The 16,076-nt window shown below is 43.2% G+C and overlaps 3 protein-coding genes and 1 non-coding gene across 7 annotated transcripts; 2 read left to right on the plus strand and 2 right to left on the minus strand.

Annotated features, from left to right (window-relative positions):
• Window positions 1-723: 723 nt before the first annotated feature.
• On the plus strand, window positions 724-6,935 carry LOC123395343 (eukaryotic translation initiation factor 5B-like). Of its 4 annotated transcripts, none has more exons than XM_045090338.1 (7): window positions 724-953; window positions 4,168-4,674; window positions 5,260-5,866; window positions 5,948-6,048; window positions 6,132-6,212; window positions 6,309-6,436; window positions 6,536-6,935. In XM_045090338.1, exons 2-7 carry the CDS (start codon window positions 4,237-4,239, stop codon window positions 6,660-6,662), a joined length of 1,482 nt encoding a protein of 493 aa, XP_044946273.1. In that variant the 5' UTR covers window positions 724-953; window positions 4,168-4,236; the 3' UTR covers window positions 6,663-6,935. The 4 variants fall into 4 exon arrangements, with proteins under 4 accessions (XP_044946273.1, XP_044946272.1, XP_044946274.1 ...); XM_045090337.1 differs by having other exon boundaries at window positions 727-944; XM_045090339.1 differs by having other exon boundaries at window positions 740-948.
• Window positions 6,936-7,071: 136 nt separating this feature from the next.
• Window positions 7,072-7,143, minus strand: TRNAP-AGG. Its single transcript has one exon. It is a non-coding gene; the product is annotated as a tRNA-Pro (tRNA).
• Window positions 7,144-8,153: 1,010 nt separating this feature from the next.
• Window positions 8,154-11,034, plus strand: LOC123396057 (cytochrome c oxidase subunit 5C). Its single transcript, XM_045091089.1, has 2 exons — window positions 8,154-8,259; window positions 10,542-11,034. The coding sequence occupies exon 2, from the start codon at window positions 10,574-10,576 to the stop codon at window positions 10,763-10,765; it is 192 nt and encodes a 63-aa protein (XP_044947024.1). The 5' UTR covers window positions 8,154-8,259; window positions 10,542-10,573; the 3' UTR covers window positions 10,766-11,034.
• Window positions 11,035-11,846: 812 nt separating this feature from the next.
• On the minus strand, window positions 11,847-13,211 carry LOC123396056 (ocs element-binding factor 1-like). Its single transcript, XM_045091088.1, has one exon. The coding sequence runs from the start codon at window positions 12,600-12,602 to the stop codon at window positions 12,126-12,128; it is 477 nt and encodes a 158-aa protein (XP_044947023.1). The 5' UTR covers window positions 12,603-13,211; the 3' UTR covers window positions 11,847-12,125.
• Between the last annotated feature and the right edge of the window lie 2,865 nt (window positions 13,212-16,076).

Below are 16,076 nucleotides of genomic sequence, written 5' to 3' on the forward strand. Positions count from 1 at the left end.
CCGCCGCTACCTGCCTCTTCCTCCTTCGCCGCCTCACCTCCCCTCTCCTCCCGTCAGCCGCCGTACCATGCCGCCCCGGCCGGGCGGTTCCTTCCACCGCACTTCGCCGACCCGCCGCGTGCACCGCCGCGTGCCGACGCCGCCGCCTCGCGCGACTGCGTTGCCGCCGCCGTCGCTTTCAGCCTCGCCGCCCCGCCGCATGGTGCGCTGCGCCCGCCGCCAGATCCGGCCTGGCTCGCCATGGATCCGGCCGCCCCACGCGCCCCTCGGCCTCGCCTCCACCTCTGACCACCGCCGCGACGCTCGTCGGTGTCGGAGCCGCCGTCGACGGACCGACCTCCTCCTTAGCCAGGTCGGATCCACCCATCCCTGGACCGGTGGAGGACAGTGGCTTTTTTGAAAAACAAAACGTTTTTTTCCATTTAATGGAGGACCGCGAGTTGATTTAAAAAACAGGGGGACGTTTTTGCAAAACTGTCATGACGAACGACAGAAGCCATCGATGCTTTATTATTAAGGAGAGATTTATTTTGAGACGGAGCGAATATTATTTTCAGGTTCACGTTGCAACTTCCTACCCAAAAAGGAAATTTTTACAATGGTCTCTATTTTCCTTTTCCTGAGGAGAGTTTTTTTTTTTTTTTTTTTTGAGTTCGGGATTTTTTTTTTTTACGGGTGGAGAAGTTTACGAAGCTCCCAAACGGGCCCTGCCCCTGCCGCTAGCGGTTGAACCCGTGGAGTTTCGTCTTTCTCGTCTCCCCCAAATCGACGAGCAGGGCGAGCTCCCCGCCCCTCCGCCTCCCCCTCCCTCCCCACTCACCAAGTCGGCGGCGCCCAGCGGGCAGGCCGTTGCGCCCGGCCCTCCTCCCGGCCCCGAATTGCCGTCCCTCGCAGCCGTCTTCCCAATCCTCGGATCTCCCGCCGGCCGTCTGGTCGCTCCCGAAGTGAGTAAGGTCTCATCCGATTTTCTCTTCCCTGTTAAGCCCTCCCCTCCCCCCCCCCCCCCCCCCCCCCCCCCCCCCCCCCTGGCCTCTCGTATATTTATTCATCATCTGGTACCCTACCCGCTGAAGGTTTCGGTAGTAGTCGCTACATACACCTTGTTTCTTGTGTTTCAAGGGGCTAGGGCTAATGTAATTTACCAACAAATCTAGGTGCCTACGCTGAGTTGGCGGAGGAAGTACATACAAACGACCTTATTATTACGAAATTAAGAGTGTTTAAACAAGTTGTTCGTCCTGATCTTTAGGAATTCTCGTCGGCTGATGATATTTCTAGGTTGTCCAAAGGGCGATCAACTTTGCGGTTTCATTTTTTGCTAGGTTATTCACGAATAAAATGAAAAGCGTCGAAACAAGTTGTTTGCTAGGAATTCAAATGACGATCAACTTTGGGGTTTCATTCTTTGCTAGGTTGTTCACGAATTGAATTACTGGCGATTGATTTGTGTGCAGTAATATAGTTTTCCTGTTTGACTTTGATTCAAGTAATTACCAGCAAGAAGTGCAGATATCATGATTTTCTCTATGAGACTATAACAAGCGATCCACGAGGCTCGTCTTCATCAACGATAGCAGGGAGACCATTGGATTTGTTCTACTACAAGTCCAACTCTAACTAAATGTCTTAATTTGTTGATCAACTGGTGCATTCTATTTTTTTAATAAGGAATACATCATTGAGTTTCTTGTAACATTGCTATTGTTATTTTCTGCACTGCAGCTAACTAGCCAACCATTCCTATTGTCCTTTACCACCGTAATTTTTGCCCATAATTCAGTTGTGTTAATCAGTACAAAGTACCTGATGCCTATCCATTACGTTATTGTAGCTAATCACCTGATGCTGACTGAACTTGATATTACATTATTATTATAATTGTGAAGAGGATATGTTACAATTGTAAAGTAGCTAAACAAGTTTATTGTTGCATTTGTGAAGAAGATATGTTACAATTGGGAAGTAGCTAAAAAACAATTGTTATGCTGCTTATTACAAAATTAAGAGTGTCTAAACAAGTTGTGGGTCCTGATCTTTTGTAATTTTCGTCAGCTAATAATATTCTAGGTTCTCCAGAATGATCAACTTTGTGGTTTCACTTTTTGCTTGTTCGTGAATAAAATTAAAGGTGTCAATACAAGTTGCTTGCTAGGAATTCAAGGACGATCAACTTTGTGGATTCATTTCTTGCTAGGTTCATCATGAATTGAGTTACTGGTGATTGATTTGTGTGCAATAATATATTTTTCTGTTTGACTTTTATTCAAGTAATCAACATCATGCAGTACATATATCATGATTTTTTTCTATTGAGACTATTGACAACTTATTCATGAGACTGTTCTTCATCCTTGAGGTTGAGGGGGGAGAACATGAGCGGGGAGAGCATCGGATTTATTCTACTCCAAGTCACAACTCTAACTAAGTTTAGCGACATGTTCTTAAATGTATTAATTTGTTGATCAACTATTCCATTCTACAAATTTTGATAAGGGATACACCGTTGAGTTTCTTTTAACATTGTTGCTGACTTGTTGTGTATCTCAGTTTTACCACCAGGTATTTTTATGTTCATGTGGTTGCTCGCTCTGGTTTTGCATGTGTGCGTGCATCGGGCTCGGCTGTGTGTGTTGGGTGATTGTCACTAGTTTTTTTCTTTTAGGACCGGCCAAAATATTTGCATTTTTTTAATTTAGACGACCAAGCAATGTCAAATATGCTTCATATACATGTTTTGACATAACTCAGCAATTGGCATAGCCGTAGGACACGCAGCCTATCATCTTGGCGGCCTAAGTTTGAGGCACTATCTTGCAATTTTCATTTTCTTTTTGGCGTTATATGAGCATAAAAAATACTGGCCGTTGTGCGTTATATTAAAAAATTCGAACTCGCCACCATCGATAATAAGTAACTAACTCATGCTGACCACTTAACCATCAAGTAGTTCATGCAAAATTTGAGTTCAACATAACATAATTTGCGCTAAATATTTTTGATTTTTTTTAATCAATAATTTTGAATTTCAAAATTCGTTTGAAAATCTCGGGCTAAAATAATTCTAAAATTCAGAGACTGCGATTGTGTGTGTGCGCGTCATGCTCGCGTGCGTGCCTGTGTCAGGCCACCACCGGTGCATGCCTATGTGCGCGTGCGGTCATGATGCGTGGTCTGCGTGCATGCGTGTGTTCTTATATACGAATAAAAAGCAAGTCGCTCTAATGTGTAGTAGAAAGCGTGTTGGGTCTGTAGGCTGTCTCGTGCGAACATGGCCGTTATGTTTTGTGTTCGAATCCGCACTGAAGCAAATTTTTATTCTTCTCTTTATTACTTTCTTACAATTACTGACAGGTGGGACCTGCGTGGGGTGGAGAGTTGGCCGGTCAACTTAGATAAAATACGAGCTATAAGTTCAGGCGGTGACCGTATAATCATCAAGATGTGTACATAGCCGTATTGACTAGCTTCTTATGTGCAGTGATCAAAGTGAACTCCTGGTATAAGTTTGAGTACCGTGAATGGATTTTACTCTAGAAATAAACTCTAGTTTAAAGATAGGTGATGGTAATAAATTCTAACCGCGTTCCATGTCCATGTAAAGTTTTATTTAAGTTGCGTACACATAACAGTAGCTATTAGCATTGTCTGGCCCAACTCTTGGAGTGGTCCTTTAACCTTGGTCATTCTCATTTCCACATGCCACACTTCATGGTGGTACTCACCATCGCTGTTTGGAACGTTTGCTAGCTAAGAAATGCAAAGATTTCTGACATTGTTGTCCCTGACCTTACATCCTTGAAATCCTAGTTAAGAATAGCTAAGGCACCATTCAAGGCCTGGGTTTGCTTCTTGTCCTGAATCTTACCTACATGAGTTTTGCTATCTTTTGCATAGTTGTTGGGGCCTCCGCTAGATTTTTTAGTCAAAAAGAAAAGGAGGCACGAGCCATTAAAAAATAATATGTGTATTATTATTATTATTGTAAATTAATAACCTTCCCTATAAGTACCATTATTTTTGAGCTTGCAGCATTGTGGTGATGCCAGCTTCACATTCTGTAGTCATAAGAGGCATCATGCAATATATTTTCCCAACATTTTCGACTTACACTCAACATTTCCAGTAAAGACATGCCTTTTGTTTATGTGTGTTGTCTTATTTGGTTAGAATATCCACTGGACCAGCACAACGAGGAGACCCAGGCCAGAGTGCAATCCTGCTGTGAAGTAGTCATCTATGTCATCTATGTCATCTAGGAGTAATTCAAAGAGGCTGCCCTCAGATGACAATGTTGCCTCTGACGGAGGACCCCGACGTCGAGAGTTTTATCTGAATGGACCTTCCCTGGACCGTGCTTCCAAGCGTATCACCGAGGGTGTTCTGTCCCCTCCAAACTTGAAAAACTCACATAAGAGCAAGGGGAGCCACCAGTTGCATTCTGAGGCTTCAGGAAGTAACTCAAGAAAGGGTGAAAGCAATCATGGGATACATGTGTCGGCAGGGAATGATGATTTGTCAACCACACAGAAACCAAGGAAAGTGAAACTCAAAATTGGTGGAATCAGTCGGACCATACCGGCAAAACCAAACCCTGCCATACCAGATTCCAGGTCTTCAGCTGCAAAGTCTACACGGCCAGGACATTCATTGCACCGGCAAAAGCATGGTAATCAGGTAAACAACAAGTGATCAGTGTCTTTTGTTTCGTAGTGTACTTGAAACCTGAAAAGAAGGATCTTGACTGGACAGAAGAAAATTTGCTAGCTTGCTAAATTCAAGTTCTGCAAGGAAAACTGGTTGGTGTTATCAGGACATACACATGCAGTTTCTGTCAAGATATTTCTTTTGTCTCATAATCTTGGCACTATACCTGTTCTGAACTTCTGATTATACCCCTCCCTTTTTATTTACGCCGCATATTAGCTTTGATCTAAGTCAAACTGTATAAAGTTTGACCAAATTTATAGAAAATAATATAAACTTTCACAATAACAAATAGTATATAAGATGCATAAATATATGCAATGAGAATTCTGATGGTATTTATTTGGTACTGTGGATGTTAATAAATTTATATAAACTTGGTCAAAGTTTACAAGTTTTGACTTGAGATAAATCTAATATGCAGAGTAAATAAAAACAAAGTGAGTATTTTGCAAGTCATTCTGTTATGTGGGTTTTCCGCACGTCTTGTCCCTTTATTTGCTTCAAATTGCTATTCATAATTGATACCCAATAAAAACGATGAATTACTTTCAGACTGAAGGTGTCAAAGATTCAAATAGGTTGCCCTCTTCTCAAGACAAGAAAACAAGAAAGCTGAGGAAAATTGAAGATACCTTGACTCCGGAACAACCTGCCAAAGTTCAGAGAGAAGCGTCTTCGGATCCTGTCCGGAAGAGTAGAAGGATAGCTAAGAAATCCAACTTGGACAGTGAATTAGACGAGGAATATGGTTTAAGTACTCCTGAAAACCATGGAGCTTCTAATGATAATGAGGGTCATATTCGTGAACCTAAAAACAAAGGAGGGAGTAACCTTAAGAAGAATGCCTCCAAGAAAGACCGGGGCAGGAGCACTGTTTATGAGGTTGATAATGATTTTGTTAGACCCCAATCAAATAGAGATGGCAAGAAAAGGTCAAGAGATTCTACTGATGCTGATGAGGATAATGCAGAAGAGGAGTTGGCCTCTGATAACGAACTTGAAGCTGAAAACAAGAAGCAGAAGGCAGTCACTGAATTGTCTGCCAGTGTTAAGAGTGAACCTCTCACAACACGTCGCCGAGCTCTTCAATCATGGATGGATGGGAACAGCAACAGTACCATTGAGTTCCCCGATGGTTTACCGGCAGCTTCGTCAAGAAGTACATACTACCTTGTTGCCTGTTGTAACTTGACTGAAGTCTTGCGCTGATTTAATTTGAAACATTTTTCTGTGGCTCCAGGCAAGAAGGAAAAGCTCTCTGATGCAGAGATGCTGGCGAAGAAGGCGGAGGCTGCTCAGCGGCGCAAGATGCAAGTGGAGAAAGCCACTAAAGAAAGCGAGGTTGGAGAAACATTTGCTTACTCTCTTTTAAACTTCCTGGAATAGGTTGAGTTCCTAGGAGTTCTCAAAAGTGTTAACTGCAGGCTGAAGCTATAAGGAAAATACTGGGCCTGGACACCGAGAAGAAGAAAGAAGAGAGGAAGCAAAAGGAGCGAGAGGAGAAGGTTCATTGCATCATTTGATCATGCCCATGACACTCGCGTCTCTACTACCATCATCTTCTGAATTATCTTCTGACAGTGTCATTCCTTTTTACTCAGGAGAAGGCAGCCAGAGCGCAAGAACTTGCCAGGAGCTCTATCCGGTGGGTCATGGGGCCCACAGGCACGGTGGTTACGTTCCCTGAAGATGTAGGCCTCCCAAGTATCTTCAACTCCAAACCCTGCAGGTAACCAATACTTGCAATTCCTCCCCATGTTCGAGAAATCAGCCGCACCAAATGTGCGCCACAGATTACATCGTCTCACTTTTGCCTTCCACCACCCAGCTACCCTCCGCCGCGTGAGAAGTGCGCCGGACCGTCTTGCACGAACGCGTACCGGTACAGGGACTCGAAGCTGAAGCTCCCCCTCTGCAGCCTAGAGTGCTACAAAGCTGTCCGCGGGAGCGCTTGATTTGCTCCTTTTTTTCGCAGCCGCATTCGTTCATGCACCTTCAGAATAAGAGAGGACGGCCAGTCCCGGTGATGCAAATTTGTTTGTCGGTCCAATAAGCGAGTTACAAAATAGTTACACATAGCTCTGTGCGTAAAAGATTATCGTGTACTGCACCAGTTTGTTTTACTACACCGTTGAGATGTACTGAACTAGTGATGTTACCGGATGATTTCTAAGTAGATATTATACAGATACATATAGAAAGACAGCAAACAAAGACAGTTTTATTTTTCCTGGTGAGTTTTCTTTCTGTAAAGCCTGGTGAATTGGTGTTTGTGGAAGCGAGAAACAAAAGACACAAACAATTCTCACTTTCGTAAATCTGAAGGAGCTGTGTTACGATGGCTAAAAAATATAAAAACAATTGGGGGCATTCCGAGAATTGAACTCGGGACCTCTCGCACCCTAAGCGAGAATCATACCACTAGACCAAATGCCCATTGCGTGATATGTTTGATTTATTTTAACATCAATAGGTGTCCTACGAAATCTAGAAAAGCCAAATGGCTTGTACTTCACACAAAAATTCTGACCGCCGACCGACTTGAGCAACAAGGTTGGCTCCATGAGCCTATCTGTCAACTCTGCTTTGCGGACGGTTCAAATTGTGCTTTGCCTTTTGCCCCTTCATCACTATTGTCCACCACTTGGTCCTTTCTTGGACCGACGACCACATTCCTCTGACTGAGGCGTTGAACCACAACGTTTGGTGGGGGCGGTACTTTTGTGGTACATTGACAATAAGCACAAGAAGAGGCGGAATGGACATCATGTGAAACGCATGAAAAACGAAATCAACAGGTTTTAAACGTGACAAGTTTAACACACATTAAGGACTTAAGGTGAAGCATCTTACTTTTGAGGATAACAAACACCAGGGCACGTCCTTCCGACCTAGAGTATTCCATCTTCATGAATCATGAGTACTCCCTCCGTTTCTAAATATAAGTCGGATGTATATAGATATTCTTTAAAGTGTAGATTCACTCATTTTATTTCGTATGTAGTCCCTAATGAAATCTCTAAAAAGACTTATTTTTAGAAACAGAGGGAGTAGTTAGCTTGGGATTGTTTTTTTTTCTGGGAGTTTTTCAACATATATCTTTTCCATAAATATCCCATTTGTACATAGTTTTATTCTTTCTAATTCTAACTGATGAAAAGGCAGTGTTCCGGTCGGTTGCTCGGTGAAAAATAACAACATACTCCCTCCGTTCCTAAATATAAGTCTTTTAAACGATTTCATCAGGGGACTACATACGAAGCAAAATGAGTGAATCTACACTCTAAAGTATGTCTATATGCATCAATATGTAGTCTTCTAGTGGAATCTCTAAAAAGACTTATATTATGGAACAGAGGGAGAAAATAGACGAAGGGCCATCCATCCACTCGCTCAGACCACCCGTGTGGACCGGGCCCGTCCGCGAATCTCAGCCCTTAAATGGGCGTTTCCGCAAAAACGCCGTTCCCCGTAACAAATCGGCCTCTCTCTCCCTCTCCTCCTCCGGCGGCGCAGGCGTCTTTCTCCCTCTTCTCCTCCGGCGGCGGCAAGGTCAGACCCCTCTTCCCACGCCGCTCGAACCTGCTCCATTCAATCGATCCCTCGGGTTTCCGTGTCCTGACGCACGAATCGATTCCTACGCGACCTTCTCGCTGATCCGATCCTAGGTTTCCCCCTCTAAATCGTTAGGAACCGTTCCAGATCTGGTCGCTCGGTGCCTCGGTCATCCATTTCGCTGGTGGTGCTGTTGACGGCATCGGCCGGCGAACTAGAAATTTGGGATGGCACGCGATGATCTAGGGGAGCAGGATGCGTCTGATTTGCGCGTGGGGGGGGGGGGGGTGGGGGGTATTTTTTCTTCGTGTGAATACGGCATGTGTTCGTAACCATGGCGTGCGTTGTCCCCATCCGATGCTATCTTTTGGCGATGTTTTTGTTCATAGGCCTATATGCGGTTTGGATTGGGAAATGGTGGCTAAGAAAGAAACATCGTTCGCTCCAATGAGATGTGAATATGTATGTATCAGATGATATATCTGGGAATTAGGAGGTATCCTTTGGCGTGGTGCCATCGCTGCTGCCTCTGGATGGTTTGGCTCGGTGCAATCCCTGGCTAGCACATTATGTATGTTAACTAGTGTGTCATCGTCTATTCCACATATGAAGTTAGATATACCATCTATGCACTGTCGTAGCTTCTAACATCCCGGATCGTTTATGAACTTTGTCATCTATTTGCTCAGCAACCTGCATCATGCTCAGTGATCGTGGTGTGACTTGTGTAGTTCCAGATATATATCTTCGACTTTGCCATGCACATGAATGAGTGGTGTTGCGTGAATGTGCGCTGTCTTGATGATTCTAGTTAGTTGATAATTTTAGAGCACCTATAATTTCTCTCCGCTACACTTAGCACATCACAATTGTACATTGTCTTCTCATTTCATGTCAGCAAACTCTTATGAGATTTTTCATCTGTCATAGGCACTGTCTTATATCTGCATATGTTTTCATATGTGCAACTGTCGTGCTATCAGCAGTAACATTATATGTTTTGTGGGTTATCAGCATTGGAAATAACCTGTTGATATGGTGCTCTATAAAATGTCATTGGTCTATGTGAGTGGGGTTTCAGCTGGTGTGGCGATATGGGTTCCTTAATGGAAGTATCAGCACAATCATATTGCCGTGTTGGTAGAACTCATCTATTTTGATTACTTGGTTTGGCTTATATTCAATAGTATATGTTAGCTAGATTCATGTCCTTTCAGTATCCCAAAGCGGAAAAGTTCTTTTATTGATAAAGATGGCTATGTTCAAAGTAAGTCACCCCAAGTGCAAACTTATCATAGATCTGATCAAGTATACAATGTATTTCCTTTTCTGTGGGTACTTTATTTACTGGAAAAGATTTGTTTATTTTCTCTGTGATTTCTTGCATTTGAGTGAATCTGCTTCTTGACTGATCTTAGGAGTTCATAACTCTTGAAATATGTATTTTGTTGAAGAAAATGACCTGTTGTTACAATTATGATGCTGCCTTCTACATGCCTAATGTTATTGTCCATCTTCTTTTGGCCGAGTGCTTCGTATGAAACAATGCATAATTTGAGTGGTGCTTGTTGCATTTGCTAGGATGTTGATAATTTATGGTTAATCTGATGATGGGTGATAAGGAAGTTCCTCCCAACTAATTGCTTTGCCTCATTTATGCTTTATTGACTACGACCGCTGTGTCCTCTGTGCATGAGTGGCAGGTTAGGTGAAGGGTACACTGCATGCATTTTTTGTTCTTGAAAGAAGCAATGATTGATGCTGAGGATGGAACGATTTATTGTATCACATTTTTTTCCTGCTCCAGCTTAAGATACCTTTTTTAAAAGTTGGGCGGTGGAATAGTATGATACTAGGGTGCAAATGCAGGGAGTTGACTCTTTTTGCAACTACTACTGTTCTCTAGAGAGGTTTTGCTGAGCAGTTTGAGGAATCAGAGCCTGTTTATCGTACTTTACTGTTTGTGAATCATGCTGGTTTAACATAGCTGAGTCCACTAATTCTACAACTCAAAATCTTGGAAGTTCCTGGTTCATATTTTAGTTTTTCCGGTCTCAACTCGGTTACTTCTTGAAAAATTGTACTGACTTGTTTTTGTGCAATTAACCCAAGTGACCTTTGGACGCCATGAAAAATCATATATCATGGCCTCATTGTTTTGTGTTGTTTGCACATGCCTGCCTGCACTTATTTAAAGTATCTTGCTGCTGCCTTGGTGATGATATGCTGTCACCATGTTCCCATGAAATCAGCTCACGGAATCTTCCCATTTTCTGCAGGCATTTTGGCATCTGAGCCCAACAGCTAGCAGATGGCAGGCGGCAGAGTTGCACATGCGACCCTCAAGGGGCCGAGCGTGGTGAAGGAGATCTTCATTGGACTCACCCTTGGGCTGGTTGCTGGTGGTATGTGGAAGATGCATCACTGGAACGAGCAGAGGAAGACCCGATCCTTCTACGACATGCTCGAGAAGGGGCAGATCAGCGTCGTTGTTGAGGAGTAGTTCTGACGTGCTGAACCAGAAGTTCTACATCGCGAAGTCTTTTGCCATTTCGGTTTTGCCAGTAATTTGTGAAACTCCGTGGAGAGCATGACAGAGTGATTGCTGTGGAGATTGTCATGAAAATAAGCACACCACCATTTGAGAACATTGAACCGTTTTGAATTTAGTTTCTCGTCATATCAAATATGTCTTTGTCTCATATCTGTTGCAAACAAATTCAGGGATTGGATGGCTTCCCTCTGACATGAACATGATTTATTTAGGTTTCACTGTCATCCTCTCGGAAGTGAGCTCACCCTTTTGGCTGAGTGCAATGGTGGGATGCCTAACAAGCTACCCCTTATGTTTGATATTATCGTGAATGGAACAAGCACCATCATTACTGGTGCTGTTCTATTTGGTGATGTCATTTGGTTCGGTCAAGATAAGTTTTTAAGGTTTTCCCTTGCCTTTCACCGTCGTTTTCGTATGCGGTCACGAGTGTAGTTTTCTGATGACGGATCTCGTTCTGCTTGCTTACACTTCCGTCATTAACCATTATTGCTTGATTACCGATCAAAGGTGATGATGTACATGCTGTTTCTTCCTTGTTGCAACACATATCTTATGATGGTTGTGACATGAGTTCTACTATTTTTATTTTTTTTGGAGGGAACATGAGTACAGCATTTGATTCTTGTCACCTTGCTTTTGCCTTGCAAAGGTTGGAATAGATGCAAGAAAATAAACAATACAGAACAGAACAGAGAGCTGTCAGACAGAATCCTGTAGGAGGAACCTTGAAACTGAAGATCTTTCTCTGCTTTTGAGCACTTGATGTTCCTCTCCACTCAAAGCTGATTCGATGCCTCCCAGCTTATTTGTGATTTTGATATGAGCCCACAGATTTATATGATTTGGTGCGAGCTCAGAAAACCGGCCAAACTGTTCTTCATTCAACAAGAAACCAACATCTGTATACTGTCGTCAAATCTCATCGAGCACTCGAGAGAGTTATTATTGCTTGAAACACAGCAGAATTTACACTGAAGACCGGAACCAAACATGATAACATATGGCATAGTTCATGACAAATTCACGATACATAGAACACAACCATGCATATAATTACCCTTATTACTGTTACAAAATAGCCATAGGAGATGGACGACGACAGACACTTACTGAAACATAATAATAAACACAACATATAGCAGCAACTACGCCTTTGGTAATAATCCTCAAGGCAGCAGCCAAGCAGAGTAGAGCAGAGCAGAGCAGAGAGCAGTACGGCTCTTCTTGGTTTTCTTCCTCTTGCCAGCCACAGCTCAGCTCCTACAGGGGGGATCTTGAATTATTGACCCAATCATGACTGGATGGATCAGTACTGGAGCATGTGCGTGGCGGTGGCGGCGATGGGCATGGCGGTGGCAGGGTAGGGGATCTGCCACGGTCGGAGCAGGGGGTCGTCGGGCGGGCACTCCTCCTGGATGTCCATGGCGACGCCGCTGAACTCCTCGACGACGCGGAGCACCTGGTTGACGGAGCGCAGCCTGTCGCCGAGCTCGGCGGCGCGCGCCCGGAGCACGGTGTTCTCCTGGTCGACGCGCACGAACTGGCCGGTGATGTCGTTGGCGCGGGCCAGCACGCGCGCGTTCTCGGCCTTGAGACGCGCCACCTCCTGCACCAGCTCGTCCAGGTGCTGCTGCTTCCGCAGCCGCGACCGCCGCGCCGACTCCCGGTTCGACAGCCGCCTCTTCTCCCGCCGGTTGTCCCCGGCGGCGAACGTCGCGCCCGAGTCGCCGTCCGAGCCCGACAGCCTCCCGCCTCCTCCCGGCGACAGCGACGACGACGACATCTTGGCACCGAGATCACTACCACCTGGCTACTACTGCTGCTACCGTTCTTATTTATCACTCGTTGAAGCAGGAAATTGAAGCAAGAAGAAGAAGAAGAAGAAGAAGAAAAGATTTTACTAGTAGGAAGGTCGGATTTCAGAGAGGGGCCAATTATGAGATCACATAAAAGTAGTAGAGGAAGACGACGGAGAAGGACTGGAGGAAGCAGCACCGGCGCAGGTGAGTAGCGATCTTCATAAAGCTCAGAGATTGCGCCTCAGCATGCCTGGACAAACCATGGCCAGCAAGAACCTCCAGCGCAGCAAAACCCCAGATATTTCACGCGGAACAACGACCAACCCTCTCCCCCCAGATCTAGCCTAGCCCAGCCTAGCAAGAACAGCAGCTCCCTCCTCAACCCAAAGAAATTCTTCTCGGACGGACGTAGAAGAGAGAGAGACCGGGACGAGGACTGCGAGACTCGAAGCCGAGGTGGGATCAAGAGGGAGACTCTGGCTAGCGGAATGGTGGTGAAGTGGGAGCTGGAGCTTGGAGACTCTGGAGAGCAATGGCAGCCACCCAATCGGAGGAGGAAGAGGAGGAGGAAGGGGGAGGGGATCAGGTCAGGGCGGAGGGGTTATTTATCGGCGGGGGGAGGGCACTCCTGTAAATTCACACCAGAGGGCGTTCCGGTAATTCCACGTGGGGGGGTGTTTCCGTAATTTCGCCACGCTACGGCGATCGGCGTACGTGTGCGTTCTAGATGAACGGAGAGGGTAGAAAGGCGGAGGAATCTTTGCTGGTTGGCTCTCCGTGGCCCTCTCCAGATGGGATTTTTCTGGAGCCCCCCCCCCCCCCCCCCCACACACACACTACGCGCACAGCGGGCGCCATGCCGCCGAGGGTGTGCGCTTGGCGTTTCCGGGTGTTTGGTGGTTGTCGTGTCGTGTTTATTTGACGGGTCGCGTGGTTGTATCATGTTTGTTTTGACATGTGTTCTGTGTTATAATTTTAATTTTAATTTTTTTTTTTTTTACTTTTTAGTGAAAAACATCTTAAATGCATTTGTTTTTGTTCGGGTCTAACACCTGAATATTACACGCCTTTTAACTATAAGCCGTCCATTACAAAACCGACGTGTCGAGAACCTGGCGTAGGTAATCCCATTATAATATTCGATTTATCTTGTTTTCGGTGAAAAAAATGTATTTGCCTTTTAGTTAAAACATCGTATATATTATGCTGGTTTTTGTCCTGGCACAACATAAACACGCTTCAGTTATAAGCCATCCATAACAAAATTAAGGTGTCGAGAACCTGGTGTGCTTGTTGGCATTTTTAAGGTTGATAGCTAACGTGGCGTGTTTGGCTCTAGGATATAACGTTTGTATCTTGTTTCACAAAGTTGTTGCGCTTTAGATATTTAGACACACTTTATCCTTAAAAAGATTTTACGTGCTTTACACCTGAAAAAAATGGAGTGGAGACATATCGTGGTATCGTACATGATTTGACATACAGTTTGCGCTACAGTTTTATACTTATCTTATTTTCGATGTGTTAGATGTGCATATTTTTGAGTAAAAATGTCGTGTATATCATTGTGGGGCAATGATAGTTTAAGGAGGCCCAAATATTGAAAAAAAATTGAAGGTCTTTCTTTCCTAGGCCCCAAGATTGAAGAAAGTACAATCATTTACCCTCCGCTCTCCTCAACCATTCATATTTTATAATTATTTTGGACTATCAACGACTTATATATACATTTGGTTTGTACGAGTATAACACCTACTCCCATCGTTTCTAAATATATGACATTTTAAAGATTTCACTATGAATTACGTATGAATGTGTATGGACACATTTGAGAGTATAGATTCACTCATTTTGTTTCCCAGTGTTTGGTGGTTGCCTTGCCGTGTTTGCTTGAGAGGTTGCGGTGTTGTATCATGCTTGCTTTGACATGTGATTTGCGTTATAATTTTGAATTTATCTCACTTTTGTTGAAAAATGTGTGTTTTTACTTTTTAATGGAAAGCATATTAAATGCATTGGCTTTTGTCCGGGTCTAACATCTAGATGCTACATGCCTTCAACTATAAGCCTCTTTTACAAAACTTATGCGTCGAGAACCTGACGTGTTTTGACAGATGATTCACATTATAATTTTGGATTTATCTTGTTTTCGGTGAAAAATATGTATTTACTTTTTACTTAAAAACATCATATATATTACTCCCTTCGTTCCTAAATATAAGTTTTTTTAGAGGTTTCACTAGGAGACCATATACGGAGTTAAATGAGTGAACCTATATTCTAAAATATGTCTATATACATCCGTATGTAGTCCCCTAATGAAAACTTTAAAATGACTTATATTTAGGAACAGAGGGAATATGTTGGTTTTTGTCCTCACACAACACAACACACTTCAATTATAAGCCGTTCATTACAAAAACCAAGGTCCCGAGAACCTGATGTGCTTGTTGGCATTTTTAAGGTTGATAGCTGACGTGGCGTGTTTGGTTTTAGGATATAACGTTTGTATCTTGTTTCACAAAGTTGTTGCCTTTTAGATATTTAGACACGTACCCTTAAAAAAAAATTACGTGCTTTACACCTGGAAAAAAAATGAAGTGGAGACATATCGTGGTATTGTACATGATTCGACATACGGTTTGCGCTACAATTTTGTACTTATCTTATTTTCGATGTGTTAGATGTGCATATTTTTTAGTACAAATGTCGTGTGTATCATTGTGGGGCAATGATAGTTTAAGGAGGCCCCAATATTAAAGAAAACATTGAAGGTCTTTCTTTCCTAGGCCCCAAGATTGAAAAAAGTACAATCATTTACCCTCCGCTCTCCCCAACCATTCATATTTTATAATCATTTTGGGAGTATCAACAACTGATGTATACATTTGGTTTGTATGGGTATAACACCTACTCCCATCATTCCTAAATATATGACATTTTAAAGATTTCACTATGAATTACGTATAGATGTATATATGCACATTTTCGAGTATAGATTAACTCATTTTGTTTTTGGATGTTTGGTGGTTGCCGTGACGTGTTTGTTTAAGAGGTTGCGGTGTTGTATCATGCTTGCTTTGACATGTGATTCGCGTTATAATTTTGAATTTATCTCACTTTTGTTGAAAAATGTGTGTTTTTTACTTTTTAATGGAAAGCATATTAAATGCATTGGCTTTTGTTCGGGTCTAACATCTAGATGCTAGATGCCTTCAACTATAAGCCTCTTTTACAAAACCGATGCGTTGAGAACCTGACGTGTTTTGACAGATGATTCGCATTGTAATTTTGGATTTATCTTGCTTTCGGTGAAAAATATGTATTTAATTTTTACTTAAAAACATCATATATATATATATATATATATATATATATATATATATATATATATATTATGTTGGTTTTTGTCCTCACACAACACAACACGCTTTAATTATAAGCCGTTCATTACAAAA

Source organism: Hordeum vulgare, chromosome 5H (genome assembly GCF_904849725.1).
Source record: "Hordeum vulgare subsp. vulgare chromosome 5H, MorexV3_pseudomolecules_assembly, whole genome shotgun sequence".
Taxonomy (NCBI): domain Eukaryota; kingdom Viridiplantae; phylum Streptophyta; class Magnoliopsida; order Poales; family Poaceae; genus Hordeum; species Hordeum vulgare.

What these genes read in the sequence shown, in the direction of transcription:
- LOC123396056 (XM_045091088.1), bottom strand. Translation starts at nt 12,602, where the DNA reads ATGTCGTCGTCGTCGCTGTCGCCGGGAGGAGGCGGGAGGCTGTCGGGC.
- LOC123395343 (XM_045090338.1), top strand. Translation starts at nt 4,237, where the DNA reads ATGTCATCTATGTCATCTAGGAGTAATTCAAAGAGGCTGCCCTCAGAT. An exon ending in GGCAAAAGCATGGTAATCAG is followed by an intron (nt 4,675 to 5,259) that starts GTAAACAACAAG and finishes AATTACTTTCAG; the next exon opens with ACTGAAGGTGTCAAAGATTC. An exon ending in TTCAACTCCAAACCCTGCAG is followed by an intron (nt 6,437 to 6,535) that starts GTAACCAATACT and finishes TCCACCACCCAG; the next exon opens with CTACCCTCCGCCGCGTGAGA.
- LOC123396057 (XM_045091089.1), top strand. Translation starts at nt 10,574, where the DNA reads ATGGCAGGCGGCAGAGTTGCACATGCGACCCTCAAGGGGCCGAGCGTG.